General features: G+C 37.1%; 1 protein-coding gene across 3 annotated transcripts in view; it reads right to left on the reverse strand.

The window, feature by feature from the left end:
• PKHD1 (PKHD1 ciliary IPT domain containing fibrocystin/polyductin) overlaps positions 1-20,747 on the reverse strand; it is a 1,008,258-nt gene that overhangs the window by 153,139 nt on the left and 834,372 nt on the right. For all 3 annotated transcript variants that reach the window (XM_073674041.1, XM_073674039.1, XM_073674040.1), the window contains one exon: positions 6,571-7,558. In XM_073674041.1, the coding sequence (XP_073530142.1) occupies positions 6,571-7,558 (988 nt within the window). The remainder of the gene's footprint in view (positions 1-6,570; positions 7,559-20,747) is intronic.

Below are 20,747 nucleotides of genomic sequence, written 5' to 3' on the forward strand. Positions count from 1 at the left end.
AGTTATATTCTTGTACATAGGGAGCAGTATTACAGTAGTTATATTCTTGTACATAGGAGCAGTATTATAGTAGTTATATCCTTGTACATAGGGGCAGTATTATAGTAGTTATATTCTTGTACATAGGGGCAGTACTATAGTAGTTATATTCTTGTACATAGGAGCAGTATTATAGTAGTTATATTCTTGTACATAGGGGGCAGTATTATAGTAGTTATATTCTTGTACATAGGGGCAGTATTATAGTAGTTATATTCTTGTACATAGGAGCAGTATTATAGTAGTTATATTCTTGTACATAGGGGGCAGTATTATAGTAGTTATATTCTTGTACATAGGGGCAGTATTATAGTTGTTATATTCTTTTATATAGGGGCCTTATTATACCAGCTATATTCTTGAACATAGGGAGCTATATTACAGTAGTTATAGTCTTGTACATAGGGGCAGTATTATAGTAGTTATATTCTTGTACATAGAAGCAGTATTATAGTAGTTATATTGTTGTACATAGGGGGCTGTATTATAGTAGTTATATTGTTGTACATAGGGGCAGTATTATAGTAGTTATATTGTTGTACATAGGGGGCTGTATTATAGTAGTTATATTCTTGTACCTAGGGGCAATATTATAGTAGGTATATTCTTGTATATAGGGGCAGTATTATAGTAGTTATATTCCTGTACATAGGGGGCAGTATTATAGTAGTTATATTCTTGTACATAGGAGGCAGTATTATAGTAGTTATATTCTGTACATAGGAGCAGTATTATAGTAGTTATATTCTTGTACATAGGAGCAGTATTATAGTAGTTATATTCTTGTATATAGGGGCAGTATTATAGTAGTTATATTCTTGTATGTAGGAGCAGTATTATAGTAGTTATATTCTTGTACATAGGAGCAGTATTATAGTAGTTATATTCTTGTACATAGGGGGCAGTATTATAGTAGTTATATTCTTGTACATAGGGGCAGTATTATAGTAGTTATATTCTTGTACATAGGGGCAGTATTATAGTAGTTATATTCTTGTACATAGGAGCAGTATTATAGTAGTTATATTCTTGTACATAGGGGGCAGTATTATAGTAGTTATATTCTTGTACATAGGAAGCAGTATTACAGTAGTTATATTCTTGTACATAGGAGCAGTATTATAGTAGTTATATTCTTGTACATAGGGGCAGTATTATAGTAGTTATATTCTTGTACATAGGGGCAGTACTATAGTAGTTATATTCTTGTACATAGGAGCAGTATTATAGTAGTTATATTCTTGTACATAGGGGGCAGTATTATAGTAGTTATATTCTTGTACATAGGGGCAGTATTATAGTAGTTATATTCTTGTACATAGGAGCAGTATTATAGTAGTTATATTCTTGTACATAGGGGGCAGTATTATAGTAGTTATATTTTTGTACATAGGGGCAGTATTATAGTAGTTATATTCTTTTATATAGGGGCCTTATTATACTAGCTATATTCTTGAACATAGGGAGCTGTATTACAGTAGTTATAGTCTTGTACATAGGGGCAGTAATATAGTAGTTATATTCTTGTACATAGAAGCAGTATTATAGTAGTTATATTGTTGTACATAGGGGGCTGTATTATAGTAGTTATATTGTTGTACATAGGGGCAGTATTATAGTAGTTATATTGTTGTACATAGGGGGCTGTATTATAGTAGTTATATTCTTGTACCTAGGGGCAATATTATAGTAGGTATATTCTTGTATATAGGGGCAGTATTATAGTAGCTATATTCCTGTACATAGGGGGCAGTATTATAGTAGTTATATTCTTGTACATAGGAGGCAGTATTATAGTAGTTATATTCTGTACATAGGGGCAGTATTATAGTAGTTATATTCTTCTACATAGGAGCAGTATTATAGTAGTTATAATCTTGTATATAGGGAGCAGTATTATAGTAGTTATATTCTTGTACATAGGAGGCAGTATTGTAGTAGTTATATTTTTGTACATAGGGGGCAGTATTATAGTAGTTATATTCCTGTACATAGGGGCAGTATTATAGTAGTTATATTCCTGTACATAGGGAGCAGTATTATAGTAATTATATTCTTGTACATAGGGGGCAGTATTATAGTAGTTATAATCTTATACATAGGGGACAGTATTATAGTAGTTATATTCTTGTACATAGGGGGCAGTGTTATAGTATTTATATTCTTGTACACAGGGGCAGTATTATAGTAGTTATATTCTTGTACATAGGGGCAGTATTATAGTAGTTATATTCTTGTACATAGGGGCAGTATTATAGTATTTATATTCTTGTACATAGGAGCAGTATTATAGTAGTTATATTCTTGTACATAGGGGCAGTATTATAGTAGTTCTATTCTTGTACATAGGGGCAGTATTATAGTTATATTCTTGTACATAGGGGCAGTATTATAGTAGTTATATTCTTGTACATAGGGGCAGTATTATAGTAGTTATATTCTTGTACATAGGGGCAGTATTATAGTAGTTATATTCTTGTATATAGGAGCAGTATTATAGTAGTTATATTCTTGTACATAGGGGGCAGTATTATAGTAGTTATATTCTTGTACATAGGGAGCAGTATTACAGTAGTTATATTCTTGTACATAGGAGCAGTATTATAGTAGTTATATTCTTGTACATAGGGGCAGTATTATAGTAGTTATATTCTTGTACATAGGGGCAGTACTATAGTAGTTATATTCTTGTACATAGGAGCAGTATTATAGTAGTTATATTCTTGTACATAGGGGGCAGTATTATAGTAGTTATATTCTTGTACATAGGGGCAGTATTATAGTAGTTATATTCTTGTACATAGGAGCAGTATTATAGTAGTTATATTCTTGTACATAGGGGGCAGTATTATAGTAGTTATATTCTTGTACATAGGGGCAGTATTATAGTAGTTATATTCTTTTATATAGGGGCCTTATTATACTAGCTATATTCTTGAACATAGGGAGCTGTATTACAGTAGTTATAGTCTTGTACATAGGGGCAGTATTATAGTAGTTATATTCTTGTACATAGAAGCAGTATTATAGTAGTTATATTGTTGTACATAGGGGGCTGTATTATAGTAGTTATATTGTTGTACATAGGGGCAGTATTATAGTAGTTATATTGTTGTACATAGGGGGCTGTATTATAGTAGTTATATTCTTGTACCTAGGGGCAATATTATAGTAGGTATATTCTTGTATATAGGGGCAGTATTATAGTAGTTATATTCCTGTACATAGGGGGCAGTATTATAGTAGTTATATTCTTGTACATAGGAGGCAGTATTATAGTAGTTATATTCTGTACATAGGAGCAGTATTATAGTAGTTATATTCTTGTACATAGGAGCAGTATTATAGTAGTTATATTCTTGTATATAGGGGCAGTATTATAGTAGTTATATTCTTGTATGTAGGAGCAGTATTATAGTAGTTATATTCTTGTACATAGGAGCAGTATTATAGTAGTTATATTCTTGTACATAGGGGGCAGTATTATAGTAGTTATATTCTTGTACATAGGGGCAGTATTATAGTAGTTATATTCTTGTACATAGGGGCAGTATTATAGTAGTTATATTCTTGTACATAGGAGCAGTATTATAGTAGTTATATTCTTGTACATAGGGGGCAGTATTATAGTAGTTATATTCTTGTACATAGGGAGCAGTATTACAGTAGTTATATTCTTGTACATAGGAGCAGTATTATAGTAGTTATATTCTTGTACATAGGGGCAGTATTATAGTAGTTATATTCTTGTACATAGGGGCAGTACTATAGTAGTTATATTCTTGTACATAGGAGCAGTATTATAGTAGTTATATTCTTGTACATAGGGGGCAGTATTATAGTAGTTATATTCTTGTACATAGGGGCAGTATTATAGTAGTTATATTCTTGTACATAGGAGCAGTATTATAGTAGTTATATTCTTGTACATAGGGGGCAGTATTATAGTAGTTATATTCTTGTACATAGGGGCAGTATTATAGTAGTTATATTCTTTTATATAGGGGCCTTTTTATACTAGCTATATTCTTGAACATAGGGAGCTGTATTACAGTAGTTATAGTCTTGTACATAGGGGCAGTATTATAGTAGTTATATTCTTGTACATAGAAGCAGTATTATAGTAGTTATATTGTTGTACAAAGCGGGCTGTATTATAGTAGTTATATTGTTGTACATAGGGGGCAGTATTATAGTAGTTATATTGTTGTACATAGGGGGCTGTATTATAGTTGTTATATTCTTGTACCTAGGGGCAATATTATATTAGGTATATTCTTGTATATAGGGGCAGTATTATAGTAGTTATATTCCTGTACATAGGGGGCAGTATTATAGTAGTTATATTCTTGTACATAGGAGGCAGTATTATAGTAGTTATATTCTGTACATAGGGGCAGTATTATAGTAGTTATATTCTTCTACATAGGAGCAGTATTATAGTAGTTATAATCTTGTATATAGGGAGCAGTATTATAGTAGTTATATTCTTGTACATAGGAGGCAGTATTGTAGTAGTTATATTTTTGTACATAGGGGGCAGTATTATAGTAGTTATATTCCTGTACATAGGGGCAGTATTATAGTAGTTATATTCCTGTACATAGGGAGCAGTATTATAGTAATTATATTCTTGTACATAGGGGGCAGTATTATAGTAGTTATAATCTTATACATAGGGGACAGTATTACAGTAGTTATATTCTTGTACATAGGGGGCAGTGTTATAGTATTTATATTCTTGTACATAGGGGCAGTATTATAGTAGTTATATTCTTGTACATAGGGGCAGTATTATAGTAGTTATATTCTTGTACATAGGGGCAGTATTATAGTATTTATATTCTTGTACATAGGAGCAGTATTATAGTAGTTATATTCTTGTACATAGGGGCAGTATTATAGTAGTTCTATTCTTGTACATAGGGGCAGTATTATAGTTATATTCTTATACATAGGGAGCAGTTTTATAGTAGTTAATACTCTTGCACTTAGGTAATATAGTAGTTACATTCTTGTGCATTCTTGGACATAGAACTAAAGTATTCATAAAAAGAAACTAATATTTCTAATAATTACTACACTATTAATTTTCCAATAAATCGTTAGGGAAACTGCCTTCTAATTTTGAAATTTCCTTCATTAGAGCCCATTACCTATTCTTGCATATAATCCTTGTGCATTTGATATTTTTGGGAACTACATCAGTTTTCCACTGGTTTCCAGAATGGGAGCAATGGGAAGAATGTTCTACATGCTGGCTGGCAGGAAACCAGTGAACTATTAACACTTCCAGTCTCTGTTTGGCGGCTGCTGCCAGCCGAGCTGAATCATGGTAACAGATTTGACACTGCATGTTATCGGCCATTATCCATCCTTTGTTTGTTTTCTTTTATGTCAAGCGGAGATTAACATGAGGAAAGAGTTGAAAGCCACCGATGGACCATTGCCAGGGCGTGCGGATATCTCCATGCGCAGGAAAAATAAACACGAGGTGCAGAAAAATTGAAATGGGAAATTTTCCACCAAGAGAAGGCTGCGCTGAGTTTCCCAGTCCTTCAAGTCATGTTACTCATTTACTAAGGCATGAAAGATTTTAGGACGTAAGAACAAGACCCCGACCCAAGCCGGAAGAGAAGGGCTCTAAACTGTCCTTTTGTACGTTTATATACAGTATATGTAGAATTACTATGCTCATCCTGGCGCAATTACGACTTATCTGGGCCCATTCCCATCAAATCACCTATCTCAGCCATATTCTAGTTAAGGATTTCCTCAGTAATCGGTTCTCTCAGATTTAGACATATGGACATCAAGGAGAGTAGATGGTGGAGATCGTCTCCTTCTCCAAGTTGGTCAAAGACTCGTGTCCCATGTGCCCTCCCTGTAATCTGGTCTTGATACTTATAGCTGTCAATTTTGCTTTGAAAGGGCTAATTTCACCAGGACACACCTGACTAGGTCATCATGGATAATATTTAAGAGGTCTTCTATTTAGGACCCCCTTTATTAGCCAGAGGAGGAATCTGAACATCCCTGGTGGACCAGGCCCTTCATTATATCAAATGGTTGATCATTCATCCATAAAAATTCCCCAGCATTAAAAGAGATGATCAGATGGGTGGCTTCACTCTCCACCAGGGCAAAGCACTCTCCTTGATGTCCATGGGTGTATTGAAAAACCGTCGAATAAGCATGGTGTGAATAAGCCATGAATGTCTTGGCACCTGCGAACTCCATTTGACTGTTGACATTTGGACAAAATCAACTTGTAAATACTGTTCATTACATTACTTAAAGCATAAAATGTACTTCAGAGCTGCATTCACAATTCTGCAGGCAGATATTTCTTTCTTTATCTACAAGTTTTTCTTTAACTAGAAAGGGTATGGAAGACAGACTTTACTATTTGTTCAGTGATCAACTGTTCACTTAGTCTCCATTGACAGTAAGCAGAAATATGATTGCAGCTCCAGGGTATAGTAAATAATAATAAACTTATAAATGCATATTGTATCATTTCAGAAGTACCTGCTATTGTTTCGATGAGTTGGCTCAACCACCATCAAAGAGTCAATATTTATAGGAATGGCCTTCTCAAGTTCTCCAGTCTGTAGTGCACCGATAATACTTGTTGCAATGTTCTGCAAGTTACCGTAGGTCAAAGTAGCAGCGGGTTCCCCTGGTGTAACAATGTCACGTATCTCCACAACGAGCACTTCTATTAGACTTTCTTGCCTATATCTGGCATTCTCAACTTTTACAAGTGACTCAGAGTGACGCTTGGCTCGTGGTCTTTCCTCATGTACCGGAGGGCAGTGCCTTTTCCTCTTTGAGTGGTTGTCCATCATGGCCTTCAACGTTTCTGCACTTTCTTGTAAATTTTGCACTATTGCTACCCGAGATGGGTCAATTTCTAAAAATGTTGCCATCTTTAATGGTAATTGGTTGTACAAGTCATTGCTTGTTGTTCCCAAAGCCATGTAGAAAAATAAGTGGATGGATAGATTGGTCCATATCTCCACCGGCTCATCTCCTTGGAGAAGGACATACAACAAATTCTCTCGGAAACTGAAAAAACTTGAAATTTGGTCGCCACTTTGAAAATTGGGCTGAAAGTCAGAGAAAATTGTTGAATATTTCTTGCCTTTCCACACAATATAACAACTTAGAGGAAAATCATAAAACAGAGCTAAGATAAGTTTGGTAGAGTTCTGACAACCATTGAGACGTAGTCTAATCGCATTGGGAGTTGGGCCATTGAAACACACTTTCGAAATCTTTTGGGCTGGTAATATAGAGTAAAAAGTTTTGTTGTTTTTTTCACAGCAACGATCTGGAGCATTCTGTCCACTGACGAACACTTGGATAAAGTTATTGGTGACTGATATGACCGGCGAAACGGGCTCTTGGACATCTGAGATGACTTCGAGGATAACGACTGTGTGGTCAATCTGTTGGCACATGTGAGCCTGCCATTCAGATTGGTAGGAACAAAGATCATCTTTTTTGTAAATTCCTGGGTAGAAAATAATAATAATGTAGATATTAAAAATAGTCTAGAATAAGGCATAATTTATTCATAACTTTTAATGTTGGTGGCACGTAGGTTCCAGAACATGTTTGGGTATATTGACCTAGAGAACATTCTTCAAAGGTAAATACATTTTATAGAAAAGGGTAAAATGACAGAAATAGGGGAACCAGAAAAAAAGAGAAAGGAAACTACCTGGACTCAAGGACCAAAGTCAAGTGGCATTACACAGCCTCTTGTGGCAATGTGCATACAACAATAAAAGCGTACAATGGTGGTACATTACCAAAATAGAGGTATGAGTCCAGGTAGCCACCAGCTGGTAATTACCCTGAGCCAAGTGTCCTTTATAAGACCCCCAAAAATTAACACTAATTAGAAAGGTCTATTTCTCTGTAACAGGATAGCGGAATTTTTTTAAAAAATGACTCAGTAGAGCAGTGGGATAAAAAAAGAATAAAAACTGGACGCTCTTCACATGGTAACAGGTTAAACAAAATTACTCTAAACCCACTGTTTTTTGGAAAATCGGCCTACGGTCAGAGGCTGTATTCCCAGATGTGTTGTGGCGGCGGTGCTGGATAATCATTCAATTGCTAGTAATGCAATCCAGATGATTTATATTTGGGTGGTGTTCCCCATTTTGAGGGAAGGAAAAGCACTTCATGCATAGCAAATATAGATGAGCAAATATATTCAGAGGGAATTTAATTCTATTCAAATTTTACAAGGAATCTGTATTGGCAGATATTTTGTCATTCACTTCCATGTGGATTCAACAAAATGGCAGCCATGTCACACAAGATGAGGGAAGGAACAAGTGTACAATGACGGGAAGTGGGGGAAGAGAGCCCAACAACTAGGGAAAGGGAGAGTGGAGAACCCTAGGCATATCTAATATCACCCTGACTACCCTATCATCCTGATATAGGTTCTGCACCTATCTCCAAGAAGGAAACCTAATCCCTGAATGTCCTTAGAGCTAAGCCCTAGGTAGGAAGGGAACGGGGTGAACTCTAGTCAGGTCCCACTGTAACTAAAGACAAAAAGTTAAACAAACAAAGGGCATACACTTAGCATGAGAAGACACCAGAGAGATAACGCCAACTGTCCTCCAAAGGGAAGTCCAAGAAGAAACTAGCCAACTACTAGTGCTCCAGGCAAGGACAGAGGAAAATAGAACTATCATCGGCGACTCTCTGGAGACACAGAGTTTTTAGGTACCAAGCAAGGGTGTGTCAATTACCAGCAGAAGGTAGAGGTTGCTGCTGGGTCCTAAAGGAAGAAGGATATCACTATACTATAGAAAAGAGAAGATCAAAAAGGCGTCTGCAATGCCAAGCGCAGTGACCTTCTACAGCCAGATCCAGAGCGACTGTCTGTGACACTAGATACACCCGTGACAAGCCACTAACCAACATCTTTCTGAAAAGAAGAGGGCCATAAAAAGGTTTAAAAAAAATCCTTTTCCTCACCTCACCTCTCTGGCCCCTTAGCTCCTCACTGTCACCCAACCAGCCCTCGACACATCTCCTGATTCTTGCTGTGAGCATTGAAATCTCTGGGCTCCTCAGGCTGAGCCAAAACTTTCGATTTTGTTGAGGCCAGGGACAATTTTGTACATGCATGCAAAAGGTCAAGGCGCACGTCGTTATGTCATGACCTTTCGCTTGCTTGTGCACAGGCGGAAGTCCAGGTCTAGTATGAGAGGCCTGAGAATTTCAGTTCTCGTGAAGGAGGTCAGAAGATGTGACCGGATAGGTGTCATGAAAAGCAAAAAAAGGATGGAGAGTTGAACAATAAGGTAAGGATTTTTTTTTACATCTTATTATGCTATTAAACTATGTGGGTCCAACTGCTGCCACTGATCTTAAGAACCATGGCTCAGAAGAGGCCCATGTGAATGGAGCGGTGGTCGATCATGCACACTACCGTTTCATTCATTCTTAATGGGACCACCAGAGATATCCAAGCGCTGCTCGTGCCTGCTCTACAGCACTCTCATAATGGAGCAGCAGGCAGTGCACATGATTGACCACCGCTCCAGATTGGTGGGGGTCCCAGCAGTCAGAACTCCAGCGGTTGTGAAGTTATCAACAATCCCAAGGAAATGGTATAACTTGCAAACTTGAGCATACCCATTTTGTTTTGTAATACATGACCTACTATTCATTTCTTTCGATACAGGACTATATCTCAATCTCCACCTCCTATGTACAAAACACTTTTTTATTAAATGCAATAATTAAAAAAAAAAAAGAAAATTATTGTTAAACCTCAACAGTAACAAATTGAAAATGTTATACATTTTCTAGATAAATTTCAATTAAAAAAAATTCCTTCTATGTTCTTTTTTGAGTGGTCAAAAAATATGGAAGGATCTCGATAAAATGAACCCGTGATTGGCAAAGGCTGTGAATCCTAAACAAGTGACTGTGATCAATCGATGGATTTATATCCCTTTTTTTACTACAAATATTTACAAAGTAAACAAAAATGTTCATTTTTTTTTTTTTACAGTTTCTTTGGCTTTTTTGCCTTTTTATGATACCTACGAGACTCTGGTGTAAGGACCCGATTATATTTATTTCCTGGAGAGATTTAATTGCCACTTTAATTCAAGAGTCTCCTTCAGACACTGAACAGTTAACGTGTTCTCAGTAGTTACATAAAGAGATTCTCTCACTTGGGATATTCTCCTGCCAATCCTAATTTTCTGCGGCCTGTTGATTTTGATCACTTTTAAATGAAACCCACACTGGCCTTAGTAATCATAATGTCATTTGCAATTTCCCACAAAACACATTTATCCGCTAAGTAGCATATTGAAAAAAAAAAGAACTCCCTACAAAAGGCCTAATCGGATTACTTCATCATGAACCTCTAAGCAGGGGTCCTTGTAAGAGGTCTGCGAGAGAAAGAGACAATACCGGGGCCTGCGCGCAGCTGACTCTCATAATGCAAGTCAAGAAGATACAACCAATGTAGCACGTGAGGGGCAGAAGCAAAATCGCCCCCTAGGGCATTTCCTCAAAGAGACTAGTCAGGGCGGATAGAAAAAAACAAATAATTTCAAATTGGTGACCTACGAAAAGTTTCATAAAGTACAAGACTATCTAGGTTCTGAGGTTCTGTTTCATGTTAAGAAAATTGATTCCAAACTTTTTTTTCCATCCAAGTCTCCAGATTCGGAACTATAAACCTATATGTCAAGCACTGAGCACCAAATTCAAAAATGCCACTCATTGTGCCAAGATCATGGTAGTCAATCTATTTTTGTATTCAACGTTTGGAAGTATTAGATTAAAGGGGTTGTCCAGGACTTTAACATGGATGGCCTATCCTTAGGATAAGTCATCAATGTTTGATCGGTGGGGTTGCAACACCCGGCACCCCCGCCGATCAGTTGTTCCCAGTGATCCATTGACTGTATAGTGGTCGCGGCCGGGTACTGCATATTCGCCACCTATTCAAATCAATTGGGGACAGGATGTGCGGTACTCGACTGTGGCCACCATTCCGTCAACGAAGCTATGCGCCAACACTGGGAACAACTGATCAGTAGGGGTGTCGGGTGTTGCACCACAACCGTTCAGACATTGATGACCTATCCTAAGGATAGACCATCAATGTTAAAGTCCCCAACAATTCCTTTAATCAAAAATGATAGATTTGTCTAGAAGATGTTCTGGCTGTAGATATTCTTTCTTTAAACATGAATGCTCAAGTTGACCGGTCATGCATATTTAGGTCTATCCAAGCAAACAAATAGAAACTTGAGCTATCAGTTCTTTTTGAAACTACAAGCACAGCACACCTATACAAGGTCAGAAGATAGAATTAGTTTTTGGCCCTTAAAGAGAATCTGTCAGCAGGATTTTGGATCGTAAAGTTAAGACATGGCTCTACTGGTGCTTCCATGCACAGTAGATTGATACTCTTTTTGAAGAAAATATGCTTTGTCGTTCTTCAGTAATCACCTGTTGAAGTCATAAGCTAATGAGGCACAAGTGCAGTGGGGATGGACATTGCAATTGGTCTTCCTCCAGCCAATTAGGGTATTTTTCGTCCCCGCCTCCAGTGTTTGATTGACAGTTCACTGCTTTTTCAGTAAGCTGCCTCCTCTAGCATCAGTGTCAGGAGAACTTCCAAATGGCATAATTGAGAAATGTGAGCTTGTGCCATCCATAGCAATGACGGCACCTGAGTGAGATTTTGGCCAGAGGAGTCAGATCAGAGGAGGAAGACTTGAACTGATCCAATGTTGTCAGGAAATATCAGATAAGGCCCGTAGACTTATAGACCACCACCAAGTTACACACCTCTGAGAAAGAGAGAAAAACATGGCGTACAATCCAAACCAATAAGTATTGGACTGAAAAGTCAAGCATAGGTAGGTATTTACTCCATTGCAACGACTGTTGGTGAGAAGACATGTGCCTTTTCCAAGAGTCTACTAAGTTCCAGCAGGTTCACCACTGGTACATTTCTCAACTTCAGCCATTCTAAGAGAAGAAAGTCTAATGAAAACATTATAATCCTGATTTCTCTTTGTAAAGAAAAAGTTCAGAAATCAGATAAAAACATAAAGTGGTTCGTCTTGTAATTTCTGTTGGTCTAGTGCCCTTTGTACTCCCTGGTAGTCTAGAGATTTTTGTAATTCCAGAAGATCCAGTTTTGGGTAATGCCTGGTGATCCAGAGACCTTTGTAATCACCTATAGTCTAGTGCCCGTTATAATCCCAGATGATCCAGTGTCTTTTTGTATTCCTTGCTGGGCTAGTGGACTTCGTAATCCATGGTGGTTTAGTGCTCTTTGTAAAGTCCCCCATACACATTAGACAAAGGTGGACTAACAAACGATTGTTCATTGGTGATAGAAAAAAAAGGATCCAATGCTGGATTGACCTTGTTGAGTTTTTTTGGCCAATGATGCAGCCAGAGCTTATCATTGGACAAAAAATCCAACATGCTGGTGTTTCAGCTTTTTTTATGATCCCTAGCGGTCTAGTGTTTTGTGTAATGTCTTGTAATGTCATAAATTGCTTACAAAAAAAAATTGCAAAATTGCATGAAAAAATACTAATAAATCTAAAAGGAATATATCTAGAGAAAATGTATTCATATACTTTCAGGTATTTGTGTATTTTGCCCTTGTCTTTGGTTTTTTCCAAGGAATATATCTAGTAGAGATAAGAAAATTTTGAAATTTGCAGGTCCAGGTGAAGTCAAACAATTTGCAATTCGATTTGCGAACTGACGAAAAATGCCTGACAACATTTTACACATTGCAGAAGATTGCATCAGATACAGAAGGTTGACATAATCTCTGGCGTGACCACGTAAGCTTCCCTATGAGGTCTTACAGCTATCACATCACATGGTATAGTGCAGCCAATCAGGACGGATTATCATAGTCTGTATAAAAGCCTGGGCAGGGAATGCAGCAGCCATTTTATGGTGATTTGTGACAGTGAGAAGGCATCAGGGCTGACTGCAGTGCTCAGCAATAAACATAAGAAGAGAAAGCCCTCAAACATTGAACAATACTCCAGACAGTAATGTATTATATAACTGCAGCAGTGAATATGACGAATGTAGTAGTTTAGGAATATTACAAAGATTCAACTGATAAGTTGTTAGGAGATAGGTGATGGGAGTGGTGTTGAGCGAATTTGCTCGGCATTTCAAATTCGGGTTCGTGTTCGGGGTTCTGGCTTGTTCGCGCCAAAAAATCAGCTCCGCCCATGAACATCCCTGATTTGCCACACTGTCACGCAGATGTTATCTGCGTAACAGTGTGGCAAATCAGGGATGTTCGTGGGTGGAGCCGATTTTTTGAAATGCCATCACTGGATCAGTGATATGGTGTAGCCGACATCTATTTAGATGCATTTACATTGCAATTACATTTTTTTCTTCATTCTTAATGCACTAGTAAGCAGCAGCAAGCGACACAAAAAAATCTGAAATCAGTGTCAGTCAGAGATGGCAAGCAACTTTGCTGGGTTTTTGCATTTCTTGTACAACTCATTTTGGGAAGAGGAGGAATTACTATTTTTTTAAATACAAAATAAAATTTCCTAAAATCCAAAGATATATCTGTGACTGTCTAACTCATAAAGTGTGCATGTCACAAACCTTTTTTTTTTTTTTATTTACTAGTCAAATTTTACGTCCATGCATGTCACCCCAATATAGTGCCCTCTTCAAGGTGCTGACTTTTTGGGCTTGAAAATAACAAATCTTTACTATCATGTCATTTTTGGGATGAGAATTGAATTTTATTGAAAAACATAGAAAACTGTGCATGCCTGTATTTGCACACCTGTTTCACTAGTCCAATTTGAAAACCCTACGCATCACCTATACTGAACCTATTTCTAAAAGTCTACAAACCTCCTTAGATTTTTTGGTTATGTCCTTTTTGGCAAGGGTTGCATAATTGGGGTGGAAAACATTATTAAAAATGAATTACAGTGTTGTACAAAATGTATGGTAAAAGGAAAAATGGCAATAGCAATAATAGTGTAAAAGAAAACAAACACAAAACGTACCACGGCGAAGAATGTTGGGACCATAAGCACTGCCAACACCACTGACACTTGTCGCCCTGGCAGCAGTATTACAAAAGACAAGCCACATTTGGCCTACTTTGCCTCCAATAGGCATATTAGTGGGGAGGAAGTAAAAGGTGTTAAGCAATAATTAACTTTAGTTATCTCAGTCAGAGCCGCATAATGGGATAATGTTATCTCTGACAGTGACACCATCAGTTTGAGTCAGTCAGTTTGAGTCAGTGTTCTGTGCAGAATTGTCTACCTTATCATAAATTACTAATAGGAATAATTTTTGGGCTGTTTTTTTAATAAAAAAAAAAAAGAAAAGTCTATCAGTACCCTGTGTTATTAAGTGGGCTGTTGATTAATACCTGGTTACCATCCGTTTCTATGGTGAGGTCACTATGACATTAAAAAGATTGAAAAGGGTTGCATACAATCCTTGGAGACCTCAAAGAATTGGACACGGCCTTTAAAGGCTTTGCAATATTACATTTTTTTATAAAAATTTGTTGAATTTCTAAAGATTTCATTGTCTCTATTATTAAAGGCTGATTTGAATTGAAATAAGCAAGTGCCATATATTCTATTGTGGGGTTTATCATTTTTAGACACGGTCTAAAAGGAAAATGACCATTTAATGAAGGGAGATATGATATAATTATGTGGTGAAGTTATCATTTGTCACTTAAAGTTTCGGAATCGTCACTCGCAGACCCCATTAACTATAATAAGGTTTGTTGAGATTCTGGTATTTTTGACCATAAAAAGAAAAGTAAACGTCGAAAAAAGCTCTGAACTGTAGTATGAACGGAGCATAGATATGGTGAAGACTATAAACCACTTTGTAATAGTACAAAAATGATGAGAATGTTTTCATTGGTCCCTGACTGCAGCATCAGATCTTCTTTTAAAGTTTTAATAAATTATTCCAGAAAAATTAACTACTACCTTTCTTTTTTTTTTTTTCAAGTCTTACTTTTAAAGCACCATTCCAGCATTTAGTTTTTCAATGCTGGAGTGGTGCTACTAATCTAAGATCCCCTAGTCTTATACTTACCTGTCGCCATCTTTACCTTTTATAGATTCCACTCCGGCCCGGCGGCACCATCTTGCGACCGCAACGTCTGACTGAGCAGAAGTCAGAAGTATAGGTCACAGCCGCCAGAGCCAGAACGTGCTCTATGAAAAGTGACCTCTGGCTCACTCCAGCAAACACTGGAGAAATCAGGAGCGGCGCTGATACAAAGTGAAGACAGCAGCAGGTAACTATAAGACTAGGGTCAGGGACCTTAGATTAGAACCACCACTCCACTCCAGCAAACACTGGAGCGATATGGTAGGATGCAATGTGATGAAGATCATTAGGAACAGCAATGATAGAATGTGAAGATGGCGGCCGGCAAGTATAAGACTAGGGTCAGGGACCTTAGATTAGAACCACCACTTCACTCCAGCAAACACTGGAGTGACCTTCAGTACACAACCTAATGAAGATCATCAGGAGTGGAACTGATAGAAAGTGAAGACGGCAGCGGGTAAGTATAAGACTAGAATCAGGGATCTTGTATTAGAACCACCACTCCACTCCAGCAAACACTGGAGCAATCCAGTAGGTCGCAACTGGATGAAGACAGTCAGGAACGGCACTGGTAGAAAGTGAAGAAGACAGCGGGTAACTATAAGACTAGAATCAGGGATCTTATATTAGAACCACCACTCCACTCCAGCAAACACTGGAGCGACCTCCAGTACACAACCTGATGAAGACCATCAGGAGTGGAATTGATAGAAAGTGAAGAAGACAGCAGGTAAGTATAAGACTAGAATCAGGGATCTTATATCAGAACCACCACTCCACTCCAACAAACACTGGAGCAATCCAGTAGGTCGCAACTGGATGAAGACAGTCAGGAACGGCAGTGATACAAGGGGAAGACGGCGGCGGGCAAGTATAAGACTAGGGTCAGGGATCTCTGATTAGAACCACCACTCCAGCAAACACTGGAGCGATCCGGTAGGTCTAAACCTGATGAAGACCATCAGGAGTGGAACTGATAAAAAGTAAAGACGGCAGCGGGTAAGTATAAGACTAGGATCATGGATCGTAGGTGAGAACCACCACTTCAACAATAAAAAAAATGCTATGGTGGTGCTTTAAAGAAAATTACCTTTATGCAGAAAATAATCTAACAAACAGTTAAAAAGGATAAGGAATAAAATAAAAAAGATTAAAACAAGTTTAAAAAAACAACCAAAATTACATAATAAAGTAATTAAAAAAAAATGTTTAAAAATAACAAAAAATTAATTTGAAAAAAAGCTTAAAAGTGAAAAAAAAAATGATAAAGAAAAAAAGTGTAAAACACTGTTATATTTTATATATACATTTATTATTTTATTTATCATTGAATGTACATAATTTTTATCATCACATTGCATACTAATAAATCTAAATTCCTTCTTATAATACGGCATTTAGAAGCTCAGGAAAAGTAGATTTCATTTTTCCGTCCCCCCCCCCCCCTGTGTTGATGTTCACAGGCTGCTGTAAAACTGTCAGCTTCGCCGGGCCTAATGTACAAATGCAATTTCGGACTCTCGCCATAAAGTGAAGAAGCCATCACCTCGCTACCATCTGTTTTGGGCTGCACGGTAATTTCACTGGACGAGCAGAACAAGAAACGAATGCCACACTCAGCTCTGAGCTGTGGATATAATGAGATTTGAAAGGGAAGTCCCGGACGTTACAAATCAGAGCCATATGTGACTATTTCCTGTGTCAGATCCTTTCTCATAACCAGCACACAGATTTTTTTTTTTTTACTTTTTTTTGTGCTTTTTTTTTTTTTTTTTTTTTCCCTCTCATGACCCCACACCATGACTCTGAAATCTTTCATGGCTGCTTACCAGCCTCAGGCCTTTCCAAGGCAGTTGCATAAATAAATGGCTTTGACAGCAAGCATCATAAGAGTTTGCGGTAATGCGTGTTCACCACAAGTGCTTCTACAGCACAGCACTGACGAGAGAAGAAAAAGGGAATGACAGTATTTTGTTACTACTTGAAGGGGAAAAAAAAAAAAAAAAAAGTTCCCTGATAAGTCGTGAAAGAATTAAGTCAAATAAATGGGAATTAAGTGACAACCAAAATTTACAATTTTTGTAAAAAAAAAAAAAAAACTTGATCAAAAGTCTAAAAGAAAAATGTTAACGCTTAAAAAATAAATATTCAAATCTAAAATTAAAAAATGCCTCTCGGCTTGAAAATGTTGGAATATTTTTTTTTCCCTAGCTTTTAATTAGAATTATTTTAGCTTCATGGGAAACATAAAAAAAAAATCCCTAAAGGCCTGACTTAAGAATAAAACAGTTTGCAGCTGTCGGAAAAAGTGACAGACCCATCATATTTAAGTTTGTGTTAAATAAATATGTTCAAGTGTACAGTGTGATCGGATGACCGATCCGCCAGCTATGGGGTTTGTGGGTTTAATCAAGTGAGCTTTCACAATAAGTTCAACTGACTTCCTGTGGGAGTATACCACTTCCTGTACAGTTTAAAAAAAAAAACTACTGTAAGTCTTCAGAAAAACTTAAACGTTTGAAAAACTTTTGATAGCTGTGCTTTTTCCTTCAAGGTGTTATCCAAAAATGATGAATGCACTCATCTATGAATTTTTGAAAGTGTTTAAAAGGGTTGGCGGTACGCTTTTTTCTCTATGGGGCTAAGCACTTATTAACAGGTAGTTGATAACTACTTGCTTGGGCTAACCTCAAAGAGTCATAGAATGTTAGAGTTGGAAGGGACCTCCAGGGTAATGGTGGCCAACCCCCTGCTCAATGCAGGATTCACTAAACCACCTCAGACAGATGTCTGTCCAGCCTCTGTTTGAAGACGTCCATTGAAGGAGATCTCACCACCTCTCAAATGAATTCATAGCATGTTAGAGTTGGAGCGGACCTCCAAGGTCATTGTGGCCAACCCCCTGCTCAAAGCAGGATTCACTAAACCATCTCAGACAATGTGACAATGTGTGTCCAGCCTCTGTTTGAAGACTTCATTGAAGGAGATCTCACCACCTCTCAATGAATTCATAGCATGTTAGAGTTGGAGGGGACCTCCTGGGTCATCTGGTCCAACCCCCTGCTCAATGCAGGATTCATTAAACCATCTCAGACAATGTGACAATGTGTGTCCAGCCTCTGTTTGAAGACTTCATTGAAGGAGATCTCACCACCTCTCAATGAATTCATAGCATGTTAGAGTTGGAGGGGACCTCCAGGGTCATCTGGTCCAACCCCCTGCTCAATGCAGGATTCACTAAACCACCTCAGACACATGTTTGTCCAGCCTCTGCTTGAAGACTTCCATTGAAGGAGGTGATCTTCTGTGACAATCTCCTGGCTCACAGTGGTCCCAGACGTGCCGGTGATTGTCCTGCTTCCTGTGACATCACTTCAACAGTAGTCCCTTCTCTTCTCAATGCCAACATCATGATGCCAACATCATGTCATGTTGATGGACATCCGGCCAAGCCTAATGCAGTGGTTCACTTCTTCCCTAGACTTCAAGTTAAAGGGGTATTCCCATCTCCAAGATCCTATCCCAATATGTAGTGGGTGTAATAATAATAACATTAGCAAATATCTTCAATTAGAAATGTAGTATAGTTCTTCTGATTCACTATGTTGCTTTCCCCATGTAGGGCATTGCAGTAGCTTAGGTATCCATGGTTATGACCACTAATATAGTGACATAGCGAATCAGAAAAACTATACTATATTTCTAATTGAAGATATTTGCTAATATTATTATTATTACACTTGCTACATATTAGGATAGGATCTTGCAGATGGGAATACGCCTTCAAGTCATGATGTTGCGTGAGGCCGGGTAAGCATCGGAGGCATTGAAGAGTATAGAAGATGCAAAAGAAGATCGGGGCCGGAGGTAGGAAATGAGCCAGCGGAGGACGGGAGAAGCAATGCCAGGACAGGTACGGGGCAAGATGAGTGTATATATTTATTTTATTTTTTAACTCTCTTTATTATGCTCTGCGGATCAGAAGGGGCTTCAGATCATAATAATACAATTCAATTTACATTGAATAGGTTCAATGAATATTACATTTCCAAAATTCTTCAGATTCACTCACTTCTAGTGGATTCTTTTAGACAAATCTGCGTGATTCAGGGAAGACTAAATTGGGGATAAGGGTCTAAGGAATCCCCTGGTTTATACACTTAACCCTCGGATGAAGATATTGACTTTGCAACAGGAGAATTCTCTAGAATAGTCATGGATGGGCAGTAGTGGACCTGATGGAGCTGATGTGTGGGGTCCAGAATGGAGCCGAAGGATGAGACAGTGACAATGCATGAAGATGGATTCATCCTGCCTTCTAAATCCCAATCAATTAGCTATTACCATTGTCAAAGAGGCCGCTGGCCTATAAGGCACCATGATGTTTTTGTTTTTTGCTTTTTTTGATAATAATGGGCAGGGGCATAACGGCAGGGAGTGCGGAGATGGTAGTCCCACCAGGGTACTGGGGCATGAGGGGATTTATAGCAGATCCGCCTCTGATGATGGGTAGCTCAAAAATGGCAACTAGCGCTTCTTTACTGAATGAAAGACCCATGTGGGTTAGAGAAAAGTTTGAAAATTATTGAAAATCTGTATTTCTCTTCTTGTTTGTAATTTTTAATGTATGTATAATATACAATTATATATAATGAACAATATGAATTTTTCTATTATTGTTATTTTTGTTCACGGTATTTTATTATTATTATTATTATTATTATTATTATTGTTGCTGTTATTAATGATGGTATGTATTATTGTTGTTGTTATTTTTGTTATTATTATTGTTATTATTATTATTATTGATGTTATTACTATTTTTGTTATTTTTGTTATTATTGATGGTATTATTATTGTCATTATTATTGTTGTTACTATTAAGGATATTATTTTTGTCATTATTATTATTGATGGTATTTTTAGTGTTATATTATTATTAATACTATTATTGATGGTGTTATTATTGTTATTATTATTGTTGTTGTTATTTTTGTCATTATTGATGGTATTGTTATTGTTTTTATTATTATTATTACTGATGGTATTATTATTATTGATGATTAGATTGTTATTATTATTATTATTATTATTGATGGTATTATTATTATTATTATTATTATTATTATTGATGCTTCTATTATTATTATTATTGTTGTTGTTATTATTATTATTAAAAATATTATTATTATTGTCTTTCCTAATGTTTCTTTCTAATTATACGAGCTGGATCTGCTCCAGTCTTTGGGAAACCACTCTGAAATTGCATTGGTAATAATTCGGTCACATCGCTAACACATTTGAGCAGGAGGCTTTTTGTGAATTGCACAATCTAAGTCCAGCTGGAAAGTCACTAAAAGTATTACTACAAAAAGATGGGTCCACTCAGGACATTTACCGCACGTATTATATAGTGATGGGGTGATGGAGGGTTGGGGGGTCTATTTGCCACCATCTGTTACAATTTCCAGGTTTTATACTTGAACTTTGTGTGCTATATAGGGGAGACTATTAGGAGGGTCCCCGAGGTTCTC

The sequence above is a fragment of the Phyllobates terribilis genome, unplaced genomic scaffold (assembly GCF_046119375.1).
Source record: "Phyllobates terribilis strain yellow unplaced genomic scaffold, ASM4611937v1 Scaffold_3__8_contigs__length_932513732, whole genome shotgun sequence".
Lineage (NCBI taxonomy): Eukaryota > Metazoa > Chordata > Amphibia > Anura > Dendrobatidae > Phyllobates > Phyllobates terribilis.